This window comes from Lissotriton helveticus, chromosome 1_1 (genome assembly GCF_964261635.1).
Source record: "Lissotriton helveticus chromosome 1_1, aLisHel1.1, whole genome shotgun sequence".
Lineage (NCBI taxonomy): Eukaryota > Metazoa > Chordata > Amphibia > Caudata > Salamandridae > Lissotriton > Lissotriton helveticus.
Window position 1 is genome coordinate 495,661,777 of NC_136057.1, and position 21,998 is coordinate 495,683,774.

At 41.5% G+C, this 21,998-nt stretch overlaps 1 protein-coding gene across 1 annotated transcript in view; it reads left to right on the forward strand.

The window, feature by feature from the left end:
• Positions 1–21,998, forward strand: part of ABTB3 (ankyrin repeat and BTB domain containing 3) — a 778,151-nt gene that overhangs the window by 661,943 nt on the left and 94,210 nt on the right. The window contains exon 10 of the mRNA XM_078673942.1: positions 13,331–13,545. Coding sequence (XP_078530068.1) covers positions 13,331–13,545 — 215 coding nt within the window. The remainder of the gene's footprint in view (positions 1–13,330; positions 13,546–21,998) is intronic.

A 21,998-nucleotide genomic window follows, 5' to 3' on the forward strand; every position in this document is an offset into this window, starting at 1 on the left:
CCCCATGTCTTATTTTGCAAACTCCTACCAATGATGTCCTGGAGTTCAAATATTTGATGTGATAAACTAAGCATTGTTCATGAAGCAAAGGCCACATTTTTTTGGGACCCCATGCCAATGGGCACAGACTGTGTTTTACATTGAAAAATGAGTATACCTTCCAGTAAAACATTCATCACTGTCCATGCTTCTGAAACATGAAAATAAAACATATCCTATCTAAAATAATCCATGCAGATAGTCCACCATGCACTATTTTAGAGTACATACACGCTTATATCATAATGTTCTGCACTGCACAATCAGGTTTTATTTAAACAAACCACTACAGGGAGCAATCTCCTGTGCGAGAGACAATTAAACTCTATCTGATTTTCTGAAAAGCTCCTCAAGTGAAGCCGCCATTGTCAATCAAGCACTGAAAATCCTATTCAGATTGCCCTCATTCAAAACATTTGCAGCTAATGTATTTTATTAACAGACTTCAAGTCAGTTTCCAAGCTATTTCTCTGCTACTCTGCCCTCTCTTAAAAATAGGAAACAAAATAACAGAAACCTTGAGCTTTTGATACCTCTTCATTAAAAAAACATGTCACTACATACCGAATAAACCCCTTGCACAAATAAAGGCTTTACCTGAGTATCTTCTCCTATTAATGAACGCTTTGTATTCGGAAATGTCACCGAAAAGGTTCTGCGAAATAAAATAAAACTGTTTTACAAACAAGCACCTGGTTTTATAATCGATCATAGGTGAACATGAATGCTACATTCGCACAGATGTAGCAAATAATTAAAAACATGCTTTCTAAATCTATTTTTCGCTTTCGATTTAAAAAAACAAAACATCATAGATGCATTTTGTCCTTGTAATTTGCCCCTACAGCCCTATATTTCCAAGTGCATTTTATTACACCTCGGAACAGTGCTGTGCATTTTGGTCTGAAAGCGGTAATTGTTTTGAATTTCATATATGACATATGGAATTCCGTTGAAGTTCATGGTGTTTATCTTTGGCCTATGTGCTTGGATTACTTTACAACTCTTGGAAGTCTTATTGCGGGCATGCTCCTTACTTGTTTCCAAATGTAGATTCTCAAATGTCAAGTACAAGGGTTACTTACCTGTGTCACTATTCATGAAAATCATTTTTTTTTACATTGTCGTCATCTTTCCTGTTTTCAACATTTCTGATTTATCTGATTCGTTTCTAGCTTAATATGTTTGCCATGATTTAAGATTATGGAAATTGTTAATTGTTTGTACTTTTTCATTGTAAATTTATATGTGTACTATTAATTGTCGAAAGTATAATTTTAAGGTAAAATTGTGATAGTTTTGATTATTATTAACTATGCCTAATTTTGATTCTATGCTCTGTATCGTTGATTTTAAATTGCTGATATTTTAAGAATGTATGTTTTTGCTGTTGGTACTGCAAAACTTAAGCAACACCCTGAAAAGGATTTTTCTTGTATGTTAGTCTTGATTTTTGTCTTTTCAGTAATTGTTATTGTAGCCTCTTTTTACCGTTGCTTGTTTATTCCTGGCATTTTTCATTTGCAGATAAATTATTAATCCCTTTGTCGGATTTCCTTGATATTTGTACAATTTTAATATTAAATATTTATACACTAGTTTTAGACTTTTAGGTTCTATATTTCTTATTTTAGAGTTTTTATGTTGGTTCAGTAATAACAAAGCATATATGCACTTTCTCTGTAGTTTGCCTTCTTGCGAACATAAAGCAGTGAGTAAAAATTAATCTTTAATAAACCTGTATACCTCTATGGATTGGGAATTGAGCCATTGTTCTTACTTTAACAAAATTCTCCTGAAAATAGACCTGTGAAATATACATGAATTTTAGGATTGCTTCCCCATCTGTTTTCTATGTACTTTCTCAATTACCTGCAATCCTGGGACCGATTTGAGCTTGAGTCAAGAAAATAGATCGATTTTATAAATGAATACATTGCAGCAACTAATTCATGTGTAATTATTCTGAATAAATACAATAATATATAATCATTCATGCACTCATTAATTGAAACCTCAATCAGACAGATGGAATGTATGCAACAATAAATGTAAGTATATTCTATCTCTCTTCTCACGTTTTCTAGAAATAGTTATCTAAAGTAAAATATAAAAAGAGAAGGAATTTAAGTAATGACTCTATTGACTATACTGATACCAGTGGAGGCTCGTCCTTTATAGGTTCACTCAGATGAAGCAATTCATGTTTCAGTAAAGCAATTATTCCACTAGCAATGACTACACTTACACCGCTGAAAACTCATTTTATACAGCATCCCTCAAATGAAGCATTGAGACTATATGTAAAGCAATTATTCCCCTTCCATGAGATGGTTTGGACAGGATTCCTTAACGGATCCCTACAAAACCCTCAGTGTTTATCCTGTTTAAAAGGTATCACAAGACAACCATTTGGTTTCATTGAACTTAAAACAGGTCCAATTGGAAGTATTGGTTTTATCACGTAAAGTAAATATGGAGATCACATTTAACAAAAAGACTGCTATCTTCTTGGGCTCAATCTTCAAACACTCTGTTCCTATGATTAGGAAAATAAGCACGGTGGGTCTTCATAAAATAATGCTTTATGGAATAGGCAGGCTTTTTTACCTGTATTACACAACAAATTCTAATTCCATAAAGAAGCAGGAATTGCCACAAACATTAGATTATTAGAAGCTTTTGATAACCAGATAATAATGCTAGGCCAATTTGGACATTCCAAAAACGTTATGGATTTATGTAACATCATATGGAATACATTGCTCCTGATGTGAGTATTAGCCTACTTTGTGCAGAACAAAAGTAATGTGTGCTAACATTCAGTCCAAGCATGATATGTTATCATGCTGTGTACTACAGTTCAAAATAAAACATGGTGTTATACTGTAAGAAAATGGGTTAATTATTTTGGGAGAATGTGTGTCCTCCCAAGTAATAAATTAAGAAATCCTCGTAGGTCCAACACACAAGTATAATTAATAAACCTGGGCTCAATCCTGGTAACTATGGTACCAATCAGACAGACAGGCTTAACTTAAGGAAAAGTGCATAAAGTATTTAGCTGTTAAGGAAAAGTGAATAATGTAGTTACCAGTTCCAAAAATATGTAAAAAGTGAAATGACAATACAGTAAAAATCCCACAAATAATTTCTGAAAATAGAGAAACACACAGTAACAAAAACGAGACCAAAACAACCAAAAACTAATAAGGGGTACCAGAGACAGAAATCTTTTAAATTGTAGGGCACAAAACAAGCCAAGAAATAGCAGCGCACCAATAAGAAGTCACTGTTCAAACTGGACCAGAAACTAGGCGCACTTACAGGACTACAGGGATGGATAGGAGGTCAGATACCTCATGCTAGCCACCCCAGTAAAAGATTTTACCTTTTGACTTAGTCTCTTGATGGGAAGTCAAACTCGTCCTGCTTACCAACATTGCAGACTGTGTCTGGCATAGTTCTCTTAGAGTCGGATAGCCATTGGACATGGTCCTGTTGAAGTTGTTGGTTTTTGCAAGAAAAGCTCAGAATGGGAAAATGTAAATTTCTTAGTCGACAAGGTCCTCTTGCTGAGCAGATACTTTGCGTGTCTTTGCCCAGTCAATATTTCTACCCTGCGAGGTAGTCTCTTTATTTGAACTCAAAATCTTACAACAGGCAAGCCTGGAGCAGTATTCAACAAAGTTCACTTGAAAAAAGAGTGTTGATCTGGCATTCTTGGCGTGGTTTCTCCCAAACTATTTGCCTTCACTCCCTGATGTTTGCTGAACTCGTTTTTGTTGGCATTAAGACTTTAACCATGCTAACCAATGGTAAAGTGCTAGTACTCTCTCCTTAAAACATGGTAACATCGAGCTGCACCTTTACCTGTAAGTCTCTAGTAATTAAAACTACTTGTACCCAAGGTCTGTAAATTAAATGCGATGAGTGCACAGAAGCACTCATGGTGCACCCACTAAAGTAGCCTTTTAAAACATGTCTCAATCCTGCCACTGCAGCCTGTAGTGCAGTTTTAAAGTGCCATTTCGGCCTGGGAAAATAAACCTTTTCCAGGCCTAAACTTTCCTTTTTAATACTTCTAAGTCAACCCTAATGTAGGCAACTAAAAGCTTATAGGTCAGGATGCATGGTTTAAAAAAGCATAGGGTATGTGTCCTAAAATCATTTGCGCTGTCCAAGACCTATCCCTCCCAAAGGCTTGTAATAAGTTACCTTATTACTATGTGCAATTAATAAATGCTAACTTCAGATTGGGAGCAAATAGAAATATGCTGTTTACATCCAAATAAACTGTAACTTAAAATCCTCTTTTATCGATTTTAAATTGTAATTCTGAAAAGGCACTTTTAGGAAATTGGCACTTTCCTGCCCAACGTTTCTGATGCCTTTTTGCGAGTTTCCAGATATCTGGGGGCTGTTAATGTATCTCCCATCAAGAATGTGTATGGGACCCTGTTAACTTGTCATCTTTGTATTTTCATCCCTCAAACATTTTGCCTTCCTTAACCCCTCCTGTTTTCTGAATTTTGTTTGTGCTGGCATAAGGACTCTGCGCAGATGACATCTGCTAACCAGTGCTAAAGCTCTTGTGCTCTGTCCTTTAAACATGATACTATTGGCTTACACCTAAATGGCACATGTAATTTATTTATACGTCCCTGATATATGGTGCTATATGTACCTTGGGACTGTAAATTAATTGCTATCAGTGGCCCTCCTGCACTCATTGTGCAAAACACTTAAGAAGCCCTTTAAAACATGTCTCATGTCTGCCATTGTAGCCTGTAGTGCTCAAACTTTCTTTTTTAATACATATAAGTCACCCCTAAGGTAGGCCCTAAAAAGCTCATAGGGAAAGGGTCATTGTATTTAAAAAGTAGGACATATGTTTTTACATTTCAAGTGTCATGGTAGTGAAAAAAAACAAGTTTGCTTTTACAACTGTAAGGCCTATCTCTCACATTGGATAACACAGGGTTACCTTGTTACAGTTAATACGTGCTGTCTTTTTATTGGGAATAAATAGAGATGTCAACTTTAGGCTCAATTAATTGTAAATTAAAATCCTCTTTAATGTTAAAGTCAGTGTTTAGATCACAATTCTGAAAATGCAGCTTGTAGAAAGTTACCATTTTCTTGCCCTAACCATTAAGTGTCTGCTGTCTGTGTCCTAGGTCACCTGAATGTGAATAGACAAAGAGAGACTAGGTGTTGGTATGATAGGCCATCCTGCCAGAATGGCAGGGCCAGAGCTGTCCACTGCCCTACTTACATCTCAAAGGGCTGCCTCCAGCACACACATAAAGGAACCAGACACCAGTCTTTTGTCCTCACATCACAGCTCCTGATCTGCAGCCTCATCGGAACTGATGCAGTGTGACACAACTCGATGGAGGACTTCGCATTGCAGACTCTCACCAGAACCCACACAGTGCGATGCAACGCCTTTCATCCAGGACATAAGGTGCAATTCACAGTCAGACTAACCTGAACTAATTGAAGATTTGGTGTCTGAGGTCCAGTATTTATACCCAGTTGTGCCATTGAAGTGGGGAGAAGCTTTTAGATGCCAGCCTTTGAAGTTCACAGGTGCCCTTAATTCCTAGCCTTCCTCCAGACTAACTACTGGGGCTATGCAGCCCTTTGTGTGGAGACAGGATACAGCATACTACAGTGTAAGTGGGGCTGGGTCCAGCTCCTCACTCCCATGCTTCCAGTGATGACCCATCTAGTCAGACCTAAGCTCCCCATTGTGTGTGGCTGCTGAGGAGGACCACACAAAGCCCAATTGTCAACTACACCCAGTCATGTGACCCAGAGACAGGCTGCAGGCACCAGATGGCTAAGGCAAGAAAATGCCAACTTTATAAAAGTTGCACAATATCGATTGAATACTCTTGCATTATTGTTATTTTTTGCATTTTAGTATTTTGTTGTCAAACACAATTAATGTATTGCCATTATGGTTTACATCTATGCACATGTGTGGTTGAGTTATACTTGAACCGCATTTAGAAGCAACAACTGTATATATTTATAAACATTGTTGGTCCATATTTATAAACTGTTTATGATATGATTGTACCTTCATTTTCATATTCTCATGTGGGATTGTGGACATCTGTCTCCGTTTTTTGAAGATGCCTCATATATTCGTGCTATTGCGACTGCTGTACAATATGGTGGACATTTGTCTCCAATTATTCAAGATGCCTCATACATTTGTGCTATTGTGACTGTTGTATAAAATGCCCATATCTTAGAAGACACTTGATGTCTTTGTGTCATATACTTAATTGTTCCCTGCAATTTATTTTATTTTACTGTACTTCTTCTGGGCAAGCACTTCAGCACACTCTAATCACTTAATTTCATTTTCTGACGTTCTTGTCTTTCCCTTTGCACTATTTTTACGGTCGAGCACTCTCTATTGCACTATTTATTAGGTTTAGCACCTTTCAAAAATGGCCGCTACTTCTCCAGTTATGCACCATCTAGATTCCTCTTTTAATTTCTACTGTACATGCACGCAGCACGTTTCTCGTCTGCGGCGACTCGGTTTATTTTCACCAGAGTTCTGTGGTTCTGGCGGTTGCACTCTGGCGTCTGGTTGAGTACGGAGAAGCAGAATATTTGCCTGATAACCGTGAGATTCCTTACATTTGGGGTACATTTATTTAGTAAACGCATGGTCAAACTTTATCGTAACCAGCACCTATATATATATATATTTTAGAATTATTTCCGATGTTGTAGTGGCAGTTTGAATTGACTTATCCTCTAGGGGCCCTCTATTCGCTTTTGTTGGGGAGTTTTGTTTGGTCCATTCCCCCCTTTGTTTATCCTTTTTGTGCCTCACACTCACTCTCTTGTATTATTTACAGCACAACGTCTCAAGTTTTATTGTCATTGTTTTACCTCACTCTTTATAGAGTAGGGACCTCGGCTATTGGCGGCATATCTGGACGCCTGGTGAGTCTCGTGTTCCCATTCTCATTTACGCTTTTTGCACTGCGGTTCACCTTTTGGCACATTTATATTGTCAAGGTTAGTATTCAGGCTTGCATTCTGTTTGGTCTTACAGGCAAGCATTGGTTAACGTTTCAGTTGATTGGCTGTGGGCTTGGCCCCAGTTATTTATTGGACTCTGATAAGGTACATATACTTACTTTCTATGATTTCTCACACAGTGTTCTTTACTCATTCAACACACACAGTGGATGGGCACTCTTGGAATCTTCACCTTTTGCAAACTTTGTTGTGTGTGTATCGCCTTACGTCACTGTCACCTTGTATTGTGGCTATTTACTTACTTGTCTACTTCAAGCTAACTTCATGTTGCACTTTTGAACCCTCCTGGACAATATAGGTTTATTACCTAGTTTTAATTCTTGTTTTAACTATATACAAATGTCTAATCATGTGAGCCTAATGTGATATATTTGTTTGTAGATATCCCCTGATGAAGGGTGTTGGTTACACCCGAAATGCATTGGAATTGAGGCATGAGTCCTACCTCACTGTTTATGTTTTGTTCAATGGACTTTTAAAATTGTTTTTGATTTGGATATTAACTACATGTGCCAATAAAAGAAGCACATCGACAAGATGGACACGGTCTAGGGTTTATTCTGATTACTTATGCTGTATAATTATATTGTTAATTATGAACAACACTGTTTCTATATTGTGAAAATCTTAAGTATTGATGAGTTGTTAACACACACTCATTTAAGAGTGTTTAGGTAGTTCACATCCTGTCTAGAACATATTGCTCTAGTTTGTATAACTTTCTAAAAGTTTCATTTTTTAAATTGTAATTTAAAATCTGACTGCACCATAAGTTAGGATTTTAAATTGCAAAACTAGAGACACCAAACATGAACTGGTTACCTGATCCCATTTGGAAATTACACTTATTAAATGTTACAATGTATCTCCAATTTCATCCTATGGGAGAGGTAAACTGTGTTGAAGAGAGAAATGAATTTAAGAGTTTTTCACTACCAAGACATGTAAAACTTAGAAGTACATGTCCTACTTTGTAAATATATTGCACCTTGCCTTCTAGGCTGTTAAGAAACTACCCTAGGGGTGACTTCTATGTATTTAAAAGATGGGTTTTGCCTGGCAAAAGGCTTACTTTGCCAGGTCAGCTTAAAAACTGGCAGCTTAAAAACTGCACACACATAGGCTGCAATGGCAGGCCCAAGACATATTTATAACACTGCTTAAGTGGGTGGCAGAATCAGAGCTGCAGACCCACTAGTAGCATTTCATTTACAGGCCCTGGTCACAGGTAATGCCACTTTACTAGGAACTGACATTTGAATTAAATATGCTAATTGGGTGTAAGCCAATCTAATATGTTTTAAGGTTAGAGCTCAAGCACTTTAACACTGGTTAGCGGTGCTAAAGTGTGTAAAGTCCTGAGGCCAGGAAAAACAGGAGGTCTGAAAGCAAAATGTTAGAGAGAAAACCCTACCACGGATGCCAGGTCTCGCAATCTCCATGTAAGATATCTAAAGTAAAGGCTGAACCCATATTTGCAATTAGTTTGCTATATTAAACAGTGTTGAAGTAGCTGTGCAGTGTCTGAGTTGTCCCCAGCTGCTTAGTGTATAAATCCAACATGTAAACTATGCACACACTTATATTTAAAAAGGCTAATATGTGTCTAAGTGGCGTGATGTCAGAGGATCTGCAGTCAGGGGGCAGGCTTTTAAATGTCCACAGTTGCTAACGTCTATTTCTCTATCACATCTGGCAGGCCAGAGATTGAAAAGTCATTCTGATATTATATATTATATCACAACATGGATTTGTGCCACAAAGTTGATTTTAATCATTTGTCACATGTTTACCTTTGAAGAAACAAGTCAGTGCTGGTGGCAGTTATTCATTTTCTACCATTGAGCTCCCGTGGCTTACAAGTTAATTGATTTTTTTCATACTACATTCCCTCCCCGAAGAAGTGACCCACTCCCACGAAAACCTCTCTTCCTAAACCACCATGCTTCCTTTCTGAGTCCTTCTGTTTTAGCACTAATTGTCAAGGGATGCTGATGACATTTGCCTGCTTTGAAGAGCAGGGACTTCCAAACCCTGATATTGCCAACCTCATCAGGTTGGGATAGCAGATGTGCATAGAAGATGGCGGATTCTGCCTTTACTCCAGAAAGTCTGAGGAGATGGCCTTTGTGAGACATTAGGTAAGACTGAGAGAGGGAATCCTAGAACAAAATCTGTTCTGACATTTTGTGACATCGGAGAACAAACCTACTTGGGCTTATATTTACCAGAAAGTTCACATTAGGGCAGGGACTGGGTAATTTTTTTGCAACACCCAAGAAGGGAGTGTATTTGATTTTCAATTAGGACCACCAAGGAAGATACACCAATTACAGTTTGGTTTCATCTTATTAACACTGTTGAGACCAACCTGAAGGCTAGGAGCTGCTTTGGAAAGAAAATGTCAGGAAACGGAAGGTGGTATGCCGGCAGAGTTCCTTCTTACCTGTTGAAAAGTGTTTAAGGTATTTTTCTAGCTTCTAACTTCTTTCCCGTGGAGAAAGGTGTAAAAGAACTACATCTCCCTTAAACAAAACCTAGCAAAAATGTTTGTAACTGGATATGTGGCAGGTTGTAGAACCCTTATTCTGCTGAGCAAAATCAATTTCCTTGGAGTTTAGGGGACTTTGAACAATCCAGAGAAGTTGGTACACAGCCAGTTGTGAAGATCTGGGCGTTTTCTTTCAGCAAACTCCCTCATTTTAAACAACAATATATGCTGCAAGTGAGTGAAAATAAGTTTTTAAAGAACAACATTTGTATTAAACTATTCTCTTTCCTCTGGTTATTTGCTTGACTTCCGTACAAATAGGAATACTCTGCTGCCCACTACTACCCACGTTTCTGAATCAGAGCCAGCTCATTAGTGTGTTGAATGTTTTCTCCCAAAGACTGTATATAACTGATACAGGATTCAAAAATGTTTTTAAAAGCTCTCGTTCCCTATGTCAGATTAACTTTATTTTTGTGTCATTTCAACCATTAAAATCTTTTCTTTAGAATTAAATTAGCTTGGGAATTGTATCTTGTCTATTTCATAACTGAAATACTGTATTGGTGTCGCCGTTCCTGTATCATGTGTATCACGAGCTTTCCTCTGAGGCAGTCCTTACTGCTTTGACAACCTAACAAGGATAAACTTCAGAGTCCTTATAGAAACTTGCTTACTTGTAGGAGCTACAATGTTTTGGCTATGCGGGAGGTCATGCCCTAGGCATTCCGTAGTTTAACAAATGGTTTTTCACATGATTGTGCATTTGTGTGCAACAGGACATGCCTTTCTTGCAAATTCAACTTGCTGACTCACAAAACAGGACTATGCCGTAGACAACTCATAATTCACATGCAGCCACGGCCCGTGGAGGGTGTTTCGGTGGGACAGAGAGGCGGGGTGGGGGCGGGGCGCTAAAAAACAGAGTATGGATAATTGAAGGTAAGTAAACAGTTTAATTAATAAAACGAATTTCGTAGCGCGCCCTGCATCGCAAAATGTGATGCAGGGTGCGCTACGAAATTCGTTTTATTTATTAAATTGTTTACTTACCTTCAATTATCCATACTCCGGTTTTTAGCACCCCTCACCCTGCCCCTCCCCCACCCCGCCTCTCTACCCCACCCAAACACCATCCACGGGCCACGGCTGTTCACATGTACAGTTAAACCAATATTATGTAATTGTATCTGTAAGTCAAACGGCCCATAGGAGTGGGTGTTTGCCATCCCTAGGCGAGTCCACCTGTTATGTAATGAATAACTTACAAGCACACAAGTCAGTGGGTATTTACAGACTTTGAAATTGTAGTTTACCATCCTACAAATGGTCCCAGATGAACTCCTGACAAGGGCTGGAGTAAATCACTTTTCACTACAGTAAAAGGGTGGAACACCTCCAAAACTCGTGGGGGCATATTAGCAAGAAGCTCGTTAAAATTAGCGCCGTTGAAGCGGCAGGAAACTGCAGCTAAAACAGCGATAATGGGCTTGCTAATATGCGTTATAGAATTCCAATAGAAGCCCAGGTTGACATCTAACCTGGGCTTCTATTGGAATTCTATAACGCATATTAGCAAGCCAATTATCGCTGTTTTAGCGGCAGTTTCCTTTTGCTAAAACGGCGATCATTTTAACGCGCTTCTTGCTAATATGCCCCGTGGTGTTTTAGACGCAAGGTTTTCCATGCAGAAAATGTATCCTTGTGAAGAAAACAGAACGAAAAAGTGCAGATTCACTTATGCATTACATGTACCTTTTAACAAACCTTCACTTGTTACATTGCTTTTAACAAGTGAATATTTAACTCGGTTGCCCTGGGTTCTACGCCTGTCATGGCATCTAAGCAGCAGCCCTAGAATTCTATGTGAATTCCAAGAACAATTGACATTAGTTCCAAAAATAGGAATAATCCAACAGTGGGAAGTTAACTGAATGTCTTTAATTGGGCCCTTTTGCCTATGACAGTCATATGTACTTAAAATAGGCTACGGTTCCATGTCCACATCCCAGATGACATCTGCATGGGTGCTATTTTTCACCTTTTTATACAAGACAACATGCTTTCAATTCGTCACACAGCTGGCACAATCTGTTTTGGCGCACTGATCACTTGCCAGTCTATAGAACTCTTTAATGGCGCTGCAGTCTATTCATTTAGCTCTCTTTCTGCAGCAAAGCTGTAAAAGTGCATTATGGGCAGACTGGGAACACTTCTCAGGCTAATGGGCACCAATAAAGGCAGCTTTACTGTTTGGACGGCCGCCAGTGGGCAGTAACAGAAATAATCAGATGCATGGTAGAGGGGAATCATTCCAGCAATTAGACATAATGGAGTGTGTTATATTGAGATTACTCACGCCCTTGAGTGGGGCGCAAGGCCACGCTAAGTGCAATAATTCCCCAGGCCTGTGTTTTCTCATTACCAACACCATAGCCCAAAGTGTCTAATTGTTCTTCTTAAATTGTTTCTAATTACTTTTATTCCTCACAGTTACACACTGATCTAGTCACATTTGTATTTCTGCTTCTACACAACAGGAAGTCTTGTATCACCATACACTATGCATTTCTCTAAGGGTGCAGAGCCTAAGGCTCTTGCGCCATCAAAACACGCAAGCATTCCTCCTAATGAATATAGCAAATCCAGGACATGTAGTCAGAATATCTACATTGTCCAAGTAAGGTGCGGTTTTGCAGTGGTAAAAGGCTGTTTTGTACAGGTGCTGATCAATTTTGAAAAAGTTTTAAACCAGCATTTTCCTTGTGCATCTGGTTCAAGATGCCGTTCATGCAGTAGCGGTTGGTGTCAGGGAAATGTGGTGAGGCAACAGGGAGGGGGTGGTTCTGTAACAAAACAAATAATTTTTATGAAAATGTACCTGCCTGTTTTCTGCTCGCTGCTCTACTGCTCTCTGGGCACAGGCTGTAGCTCCGAGACTCCCGTGCGGCCAATTCAGGCGCTGCTGTCATGCCCATGGGAGCAGTGGCAGTGTTGGGATTGGGCAGAGTAGGCTTGTTTTGGGTTCCATCGGGGGCTGGGAGCCTGAGCCCGCTGGTCTCTCCATCCAGCAACGCAGCTGGGTCGGAGAGATGTCATTGTGCATGAGAGTTTGGCCATGGTAAGACGGACCGCCAACCCCTCAGGCGCACTGCCAGCTGGGACCACCACTCCTCCTCCCCCTGCTGCAGTGCTGCAGCCCCAGCCCCAAGACTCGGCTACAGGACGAAAAATAAAATGATCATCATATTTTTCATTTGCCACTGCAGGTAGGGGGCGACGCTTCTCCACCATAGTGGAGGAGCCGCCACTGCATTTATGCACTGATCACTTTGTGTACATTCCCTGGCACAGAATCATACTTACCCAGAACCAGTTCAAAACTCAGAGCATCCTTTGCATGAGCCGGCATCACATTTGGTATATTTTGTGCTTGAATGGTTATATAACAAGTGATTTTCTCAGTCACTGAACATGGTTTACTTGTGTAAGCAACAAATTATGATACATTAAAATTGCACATTAAACATCGCATCCCAAATTGTTTTAGTCATTACTCACCCTTTTTGCAGTGATTCTGAACTTGAGACTGATCCAGTTCCTCGATATTATCCTAGGTATACAATGTAACAATGCTGTCCTGCCCATGTTCAGGTTACAGCAAGCATCATCTCAGCCCCTTCCTTGTTCTTTGTCTTAACTTTCATTTGCTGTGCTTGACAGGAACGTGTTTCGGAAGCTGCTGGCCCAGCCAGAGAAGGGGAAGAGTGACATCTTGTCACTGGAAGAGATACTGGCAGAGGGAACTGATCTGACTCAGCCGGCTCCTTTGTGCCCCAGTCGCAGCAGCAAAGCCAAGCTGAAGGCACTGAAGGAAGCCATGTATCATAGTGCGGAGCATGGATTTGTGGATGTAACAATTGACATTAGAAGCCTGGGTGAGTTGTTTCTTCAAAGTGCCTGACAGTGCTGCTGTTTGTTGTGTGGTAGTGAATGAATGTGATTTGACTTATCGATGGTGCCATTTGAGTGTGAACAGCTGAGAAGAAGGATACTAGAAGTGAATTCTTGAATGCTTTTGTCTTCAGGAGAGTACCACTCAGTTGGTTCCTAATGGGGCTACAGCATATTTATTTTATTTATATGCTTATAGAGCGCCAGACTAGACCCCCGAAGGGGTATCTCTGCGCTATAACTGCAGGTATAGAGAGAGTAAGAGACTGTGTCCAAGGATGGGAGGGCAGTTAATAGCTGGGAAACAGATGGGTCTTTAGGTTTTTTCTGAACACCATGTGATTGGTGATTGCCCTCAGTCCGAGCGGCAATGAGTTCCATAAAACAGGTCCGGTATGGGCCAGTGCGCGTCCACCTTGCCTGGTTTTCTTAATTCTAGGTACTTTAAGTAATAGCTGGTCGCTGGAACGCAGGGAGCGTCCTGGGGTGTAAGGCTTAAAAATATCTATAAAATACTTAGGGCCCATCCCCATTAGACTCTTGTGTATGGTGCACAGAGTCTTAAAATGAACACGCTTCTTCACAGGAAGCCAGTGAAGCTGAGACAACAGGGGACAGGATGGAGTCCTAGGAGGAGCATTCATGATAATCCTTGCGGCTGTATTTTGAATGACCTGCAATTTCTTGATTTTCTCCTCATTAGCTCCTTGGAGCAATCCGTTGCAGTAGTCGATCCTACTAATAACAAGAGCCTGCACCAGAGTTTTCCTGTGGTGATCCGGGAGATAGGGAAAGACACGTCTGAGCATCCCTATAGCCCGGAAGCAGGTGCCGGCTACTTGATTAACATGGTCCTTAAAAATGAGTTGTTGGTCAAACAAAACTCCCAGGTTCTTGACCTTAACCTTGGGGGTGGGAACAGGGCCAAGTTCCAGAGGCCACCAGTCAGATGACCAGTGTGTTGTCGCTTGACCGAACAACACAACCTCTGTTTTCCCAACATTGCACTGCAGACAGTTCGATGACATCCAGTCTGCAATGGCTCTCATCCCCTCTGCAAAAGATCTTTTTATTGCAGGTGTGAGAGTTTTAAAGGGAAAAAGAAGTTGGGTGTCGTCAGCGTAGGATACAGGGGTGAACCCGAAAGATCTTGCTAGGTTAGCAAGGGGGGCCACATATATGTTGAAAAGTGTCGGGCTCAAACAGGAGCCCTGTGGCACCCCCTTATTGAGCTCCCGATAGGTGGACTTGTGGGAGCCCAACCTAACCTCTTGGGAACGCCCGGACAGAAAACTCTCCAACCATGCCAAAGCCTCTCCCTCTATTCCTACCTCCTTCAGGCGATGGAGAAGCACCTTGTGAGACACCGTATCAAAAGCGGCGGAAAGGTCCAGCAGCACCAGAATCATAGAGCAACCATCATCCAGTGCCATTTTGATGTTATTGATCACTGTCTGAAGTGCTGATTCTGTGCTGTGGTTAGGCCTGAACCCAGATTGGGAATGGTCCAGGCCTTCCGTCGCTTCAAGGTGTTTCGAGAGATAGGTGTTCACGTGCTTCTCCGTGATCTTGCCTAGGTAAGGTAGGAGGGAGATGGGACGCAGGTTGGATAGGTCTGTCCAGGGAGATGAAGCCTTCTTTCTTATTGGGTTCACCACTGCCTTTTTCCAGTCTGCCGGGACTTGGCCTGTTCTGAGGGAGATGTTTACCATTTCGCGAATGTGGGGACCTAATAATGGGATCAAAGGGCCGACCATTTTAGCCGGTACAAGGTCATTGGGGGATCCTGTTTTGATATGAGTACAGAGAGTAAGAAGCTCTGTATGAGTGATGGAAGGGAAAAGCGTCAGGAAGGTTTTATTGTCTGAAACAGAAGTAGCGGTGGGACCGATTTTAGTTTGACTTTTGCTGGTATTGTTGGCAGCTAATATCTTTTCATAGATAATGTTGATTTTGTCCTCAAAGAACAGCGAGACTTTATCACACAATTCCTGTGAAAAGTCGTCTGAACTTTCACACGCTGTGGGTTTTATAAAATTTTGTAGAATATTAAAAAGTTCTTTAGGGCTGTTACCTGCTTCTTCTATTTGTTGTGTCAATTGTAGTTTCCTCGCTGACTTAATGTTTTTATAGTATTCTGATTGGGCCTTTAGGAAAATCAGACGGTTGTTTTCAGTTTTAGTTTTTCTCCAGGCTTTCTCGAGACGTCTACATTTTTGTTTCTCTGCTCTCAGTTCTTTTGTATACCATTTTTCTTGTTTTGATACTAGGTGTTGTTTGTGTCTTTTTAGGGGAGCAATGGTGTCAATGGTTTTTTTGATAGATTCATTGAGTTTGGCTAATGCATATGCTTAGCATCTGAATCATTTCTGTGCATGAAAACACAGATAAAGAGTGTCTTATCTTTCAGGATCAGAAGAACAATTTATCTTCAAGTTTAAAGAAAAATTGATTTTCACCTCTACTGAGGTCTGTAATCTACACCAACAATGCATGATAAAACCAATAAAACAATTATTTAAAAAATCAATACTTAAGGGTCGATTCCGATCTTGGTCGGAAGGGCTCCAAATCTGATTTGGCTTTGTCCAATCCGATCCGGATCCCTTATTTCTGAAAGATTCGTTCCCAGTTCTGAACGACAAAGTACGATGCCTGGAAACCCATAGCGCTGACCGAATAGGTTCCAAAAGGCATCCGGAGAGATCGAACCTTTCTGGAGCCGATTCGCACAGCTCTATGAACTTGGTTTCGAAGCGAGCAAGTACGATGAACGATTCGGACAGCTGGATTAGGTCTTTAGGGACATGTAGCAGGCCCCCTTCACCCGGGGCCCTCCAAATTGGGCCATTAGGGGTATCCATGGATTCCCCTTTCCCAACCAAGTGCAGTGTTGTAGCCACCAAGGGGTGCCTCTACAGGGTGCAAGGTTTTTCCCAACTACCCTTTTCTTCAGTGGGAGCCTGTGTTCATGCTCGTTACACAGGCTCTCATTGAAGTCCATGGGAGTCCAACCGAATCATATAAGGATACATACGGGTGCATCATACTTGTTCATTCGGACTCACCAAATCCGAGTTGTCCGGAAAGCATTCAGGAACCGAATTGTTCAGTATGCTTTCCGAACGAGATCAGAATCGACCCCTTAATAGAAAATGAGCCATTCATATAATACAATAATATTTCCTTAAACAATGATAAAGAAACTCTTAAAAATGTATATATTTAAAAAATAATATTACATTAGGAGGCAGTGGCAACTGCTCTGAGGCAGTAGTAGTGGGGCGAGAAGAGGGGGAGGTTAAAAAAAAGAAAGGAAAATATTACTTCCCTGCTGGCTGGCCAGCTGCCACCTCTCCTCCGTCCTCTTCTGTGAACTAGAAGCACATAGGTTCCCAGACTCCCCTAGTCAATCTCAATGCTGCTGTCACCAGCATTACAGTAGTTTCATAATTGGTCTGAGCGACCTGGTTCAGTGCTCAGACAGGGAGCGGGAGTCTGTGCATGTTCTCCACACAGGCTCTGCAATACAGCCGAGTGGAGAACATGCTAAGTGTAAATGTAAATGTAAATGTAAATGTACAGGAATTTATATAGCGCAAATCACCAAGCGGTTTCTAAGCGCTTGCTTAGGGAACCCGTCCTGGTATTCCCCTGTGAGATAACCCCGGCAGGGTATCCGCAAGGTGAAAGCCAGGCATCCCGCCGCCAGGGGCCGTTGTGGAGATTAAGCAAGCTATTGCCCAGAGTCGCAGAGTGTGAACCCGTGAATCGAGTAGGCACCGGAGCGAGAATTGTCGAGTCCATGGACATTTTAGGACTCAAGACCCCGCCGAGCCGGGAATTGAACCCTGGTCCCGGGCTGACCTCTGCTTCCAGGTCTGCCTCCTCTAACCAGTGAGCCACACTTCTCCAGTGCGCATGACTGTTTGGCCAGCCCAAGGCGGCCAGCCAAACCATCATGCGCACTTAAGTGCAACAACCACTCCTCTCCCATGTGGCTGTGATGACATCCAAGCCATGCCTGCACCAAAGCTTGCTTAAGCACAGAAAAATAAAAAGATAACAACATTGTGATATCATTTTATTTTTCCATTTTTTCACTGCTGAAAAGCATTGAAGAGATGTTTCTCCGCCTTAGTCGGGGATCTGCTGCAGTTAGGAAGATTCCTAAATAATTACATCAGAGCTTTATGTGTATCTGGATTATAGTTGTTTATTATAGGAATTTAATATCTTTTTTAAGGTCTTTTAATGGTGTGCCTAAATTCAGCATGGGAAACAAATTTAGAATTCCTGTTTGAATGAGTTTAGAGAGGAGAATTAGAAGGGTTACTACCCCATCGCTCTGGTTAATAAGAGGTACATTCCCTATGGAAACAATCATAATAAGACGTTTAACAGTATGGGAAATTTGAAAAGAGAGATAAAGTTGGACCTGGCCATATCCAATATCAGAACATATGACTCTTGATTGGTTTTATAGTATCTCCTTGGAAGGATCTCTTTCTGCGATCCACAGCCTTAAGACTGTATCTTCATCTGACCCTTGCCTCCCGGACCTGCTGGTTTATGGGGAAGACATAATTAATCCAGTGGCCAATAAACTTCTGAATGCTTCTCTGTCATTAGCAATAGTGCCTCCCACCTGGAACAGGCAAAAATCCTGCTGCTGCTGAAGAAACCCCAGACGGACCCTTGAGAGCCATCCAATTACAGAACGATTTCTTTGCTTCCATCCCTCTCGAAAGTCTTAGAGAAGCACGGTAACCATCAGCTCTCCCAGTTCCTGGAAAATAACTTTTTATTACAACCAAGCCAGTCTGGCTTTTGCCCCAGTTTCAGTACGGAAACTGTGCTAGTGAAAGTGGTAGATTATATCAGGGGTGCCCTAGATGTCGGCGAGAGGGCAGTGCTGATTATGGTAGATCCCTCTGTAGCCCTCGACACGGTAGTACATACCACACCCTTGGCCCATCTTCATACTATTGGAATTAGGGGTTCTGCATGGGACTGGTTGGCCTCCTTCCTTGAGGGAAGGGTGTCAAGAGATCTGGGGTCCCTCTTATTCATCTGGGTTGCGTGATTTGCAAGTTGGAGTGCCTCGGGGCTTGGCTTTGCTTCCTACACTATTTAATATTTCTTTTTCTCCACTTGCTCTTTTGGCAGAAGCCCTGGGAGCAACAACAATTTCTTATGCTGATGACACCCAGCTACTGTTTTCCTAGGGAGGAGATGTAGGATTCCCAGACAAAAAAATGAGAACCTGTCTGACAGCCATTTTCCAATGGCTGACACTTCACCAGTTCAAATGTAATGCCGAAAAGACAGAACTACTCTTTGGTGTAAAGGTACAAAAGCCTTGGCAGTCTTTGGCATTTGGATGCTTCCCCTCCACCACTCCAGACTAGCTAGTCTAAGAATCTAGATATTAAGTTTGTTGGCGGGCTCTCGTTTGTGCCTCAGGTTAATGCAGTGGTGACGACGTGTTTTGGCCTGTTGCATATGCTAAGAAAGTTTTGCTCTTTATTGGCTCGGAAACAGGTAGTGCAGGCCTTAATTACATTGAGGCTTGACTATGGTAATGCTCTGTATCTGTGCCTGCTTGACTATTTGATTAGAAAACTGCAGACGTTTCAAAACGCAGCAGGTTGTACTCTTCTAGGCCTACCACTGAGGACACATGTATCCACACATCTAAGGGCATTACACTGGCTCCCTATTTGGAAAAGGTTCCTTTTTAATCTCTCCAACATTAAGGTATGCTTTGGAATATATACTAATTGCAAATTGGTAATTTCATAATGCTTATGGAGGAAAGATTTTAAGGAAATTTTGTAGTGTAAGCTCTGTAATGCCAGTGCAATTGCTCAGACGAGCTTGGTCTTCCTGGTACATATGTTCAAACTCTTGCTAGCCTAATTAAATTGGGGTACATCCTTCTCTATGCACCAAGTTCTCTTTAAGGGTCCTTCTTAAGGAAGATCTTATCAAGGAATTTAGGACCAGATGTATCAACTTTGTAGTTTGCTAGTTCTTAATAGCAAATTTTACCGATTCGCTATTATGGACTTGCAAAATGCAATGTATGTTGGTTTCGCAAATAAAATTGCGATTCCTTTGCATTCCTTAATTATGACTTGCAAATTGTGAGTCGCAAATAAAGAATGGCCTCCTATTCATTTCTGTGGGCCTAGAGGCCCATAGGAACGAAAGGGAATTACATGTGCAATTTGTGAAATCCCAATAAGTACTCGCAAATTGCGCATGCAATTTCAAGGGTGCCAAAAGGACACCTTGTTGCACACCTGAAATATGCAAGTGTGCACATGTGGCATATATAAATGCCCTAAGGGCATGTATGTGTGCCACATTGCACTTAGAAAAATGCAAAATTGTGCATTTTCCAAGGATTTGCAATTTACCACCAACGTGAAGTTGGTGGTAAATTACTATTGATCATGGTGGGTTCCCTGAGATTCTCAATGCAGTTTTGTAGCATGATCACGCTCATGCATGCACCATCACCCTTGTGGTGCGCCTTACAAATACACTACATAACCTAACCTAACACAGTCCAGCTCCTTCGCCTCATTTGTGGTCTTCCTGTGGTCTGGGGAAAATGTTCTGGCTGCAGTTGCATCATGCAGCTGATTCACGAGCTGATGCAGGTCAAGCAGCAGTGTCTGGCAGTGGCGACCGAGCATTCCTCTTCTATTTCTCTAGCAGGTGTAGTCTGTGGAAGGGCTGTGGAAGGGCTGTGTTAGGGCGGGAAGGACGATGAAGGAGATGGTAGACGCTCTGCTAGTGCGGCCCTGCTTAGCATTGCCATTTACATAAATCGAAAAGGCGCACAGAAGTATCAGACTGTAAACGGTGGATTTGATATAATTCAGAGGGTGGTTGGGCTTAGTTCTGATAACGCGAATGTTAACCAAAATGATTGTCCTCCTTTTACAGGAGATTTTTGGACCCATGTTCTTCATTGTTTATGACATCTCTCTGCTAATGCAATAAGTCTCGCATATGCAAGCAATTAAGCTATTGCCAATATAAATGACAATGCCATTTATTTAGGGATAGAAAAAAAAAAAAGAGCAACGCCAATAGCTCTACCTATAATATTGCCGAGACCATTGCATTGTAAATGCTTGTTTAAATTGCAACCCTGCTTTAAAGAATCGCAATTCTCCCCCTATGTTTAAGACCCCGAAAATAAGTCCCTGGAAAAAAAACATTGATCCAGCATTGAGATCGTATATTCTTTGGAGTATGACGTTCCCTTGATCCTCGAAAAATCCCTCTTGCAGCTTCGACAAAAGTAAAGCAATGCATTAAAGGCTGAAAGCGCATTTTTATACACTGGAGAATAAACTCATTTGCCAATCAGTGAACCGGTGGCAACATAACTGAAGTTGAGAATCAACATTCATATAATACGTACAGAACCTGCACTGTGCGTTCAACCTCAGGTCCTGTGGCCTCAGGTCATGTGGAAAGTTGGTTACGGAATTGGGCCAGCTGTGGGAAATGCGTTACAAGGAAAATCGGTTTGTTAAATCTATTTTTAGAAAGTTAAGTTGGCTATGGGAATATGTTCAGGGATATTTGTATGCTCCAAGTGAGCAAACTTTAGCTGCTCAGTCTGAAATAGTTATCTGCGTACACTTATTATTTTGTGATTCCAGCCAAGGCCTAATTTCCCTTGGAAGGTGTTATTTCTGCAAAAATCTTATGACTGGACCCAAGGTGCTAAGAAATTATTAGTGAAGGCTTGCTTCCCTGATTTGCACACCCTTCAACTCACTAAGCAAGATTTGTGTGGGAATGCACTTGGACTGGGTACTTATAGAAGGAGAGTGAGAGAGGTCTGACACTGAGACGAGAGTAAGAGAGGTCTGACACTGAGACGAGAGTGCAGGGACGATGACAGCAGAGTGTGCTCTGACTCAGAGGTGACAGGCGGGTGAGTGCGCCAGAGGTCGAGTCTCCGGCGATGGTCGGGGTCCGAGATGAGACAGAGGCCGGGACTCAGCAGTGCTGCGCTCCACTGCTCAGCATCAGATTCACTCCCCTCCCCCTCCCTCTACTTGTGCGCTTCACACAATGGGACATTAACAGAGCGCTAGAATACACTGCAGGAAGGCGCTTGTCCCCACGCAGGCCAGGGAACGGTGACTCGTGTACTATACAGCGCACTGTGCACATCACGGGGACACACCACTGAATCACACAGTGAACGCAGGCACACTCCCTCCCGCCCCTGGGAGCCCCACCCCCATTATTCCTTAGAGTCTAATTAAGTGCTAACATGTACTGATGGGAGGTGGGGAGGGCGTGGGCTTGTGAATGACATATCGGGGTGCGCCCTACAAAGATTCGGCTTAAACAATAAAGAAATATTTTAATGAAAGGGGTGGGGTGGAGTACAGTGTGT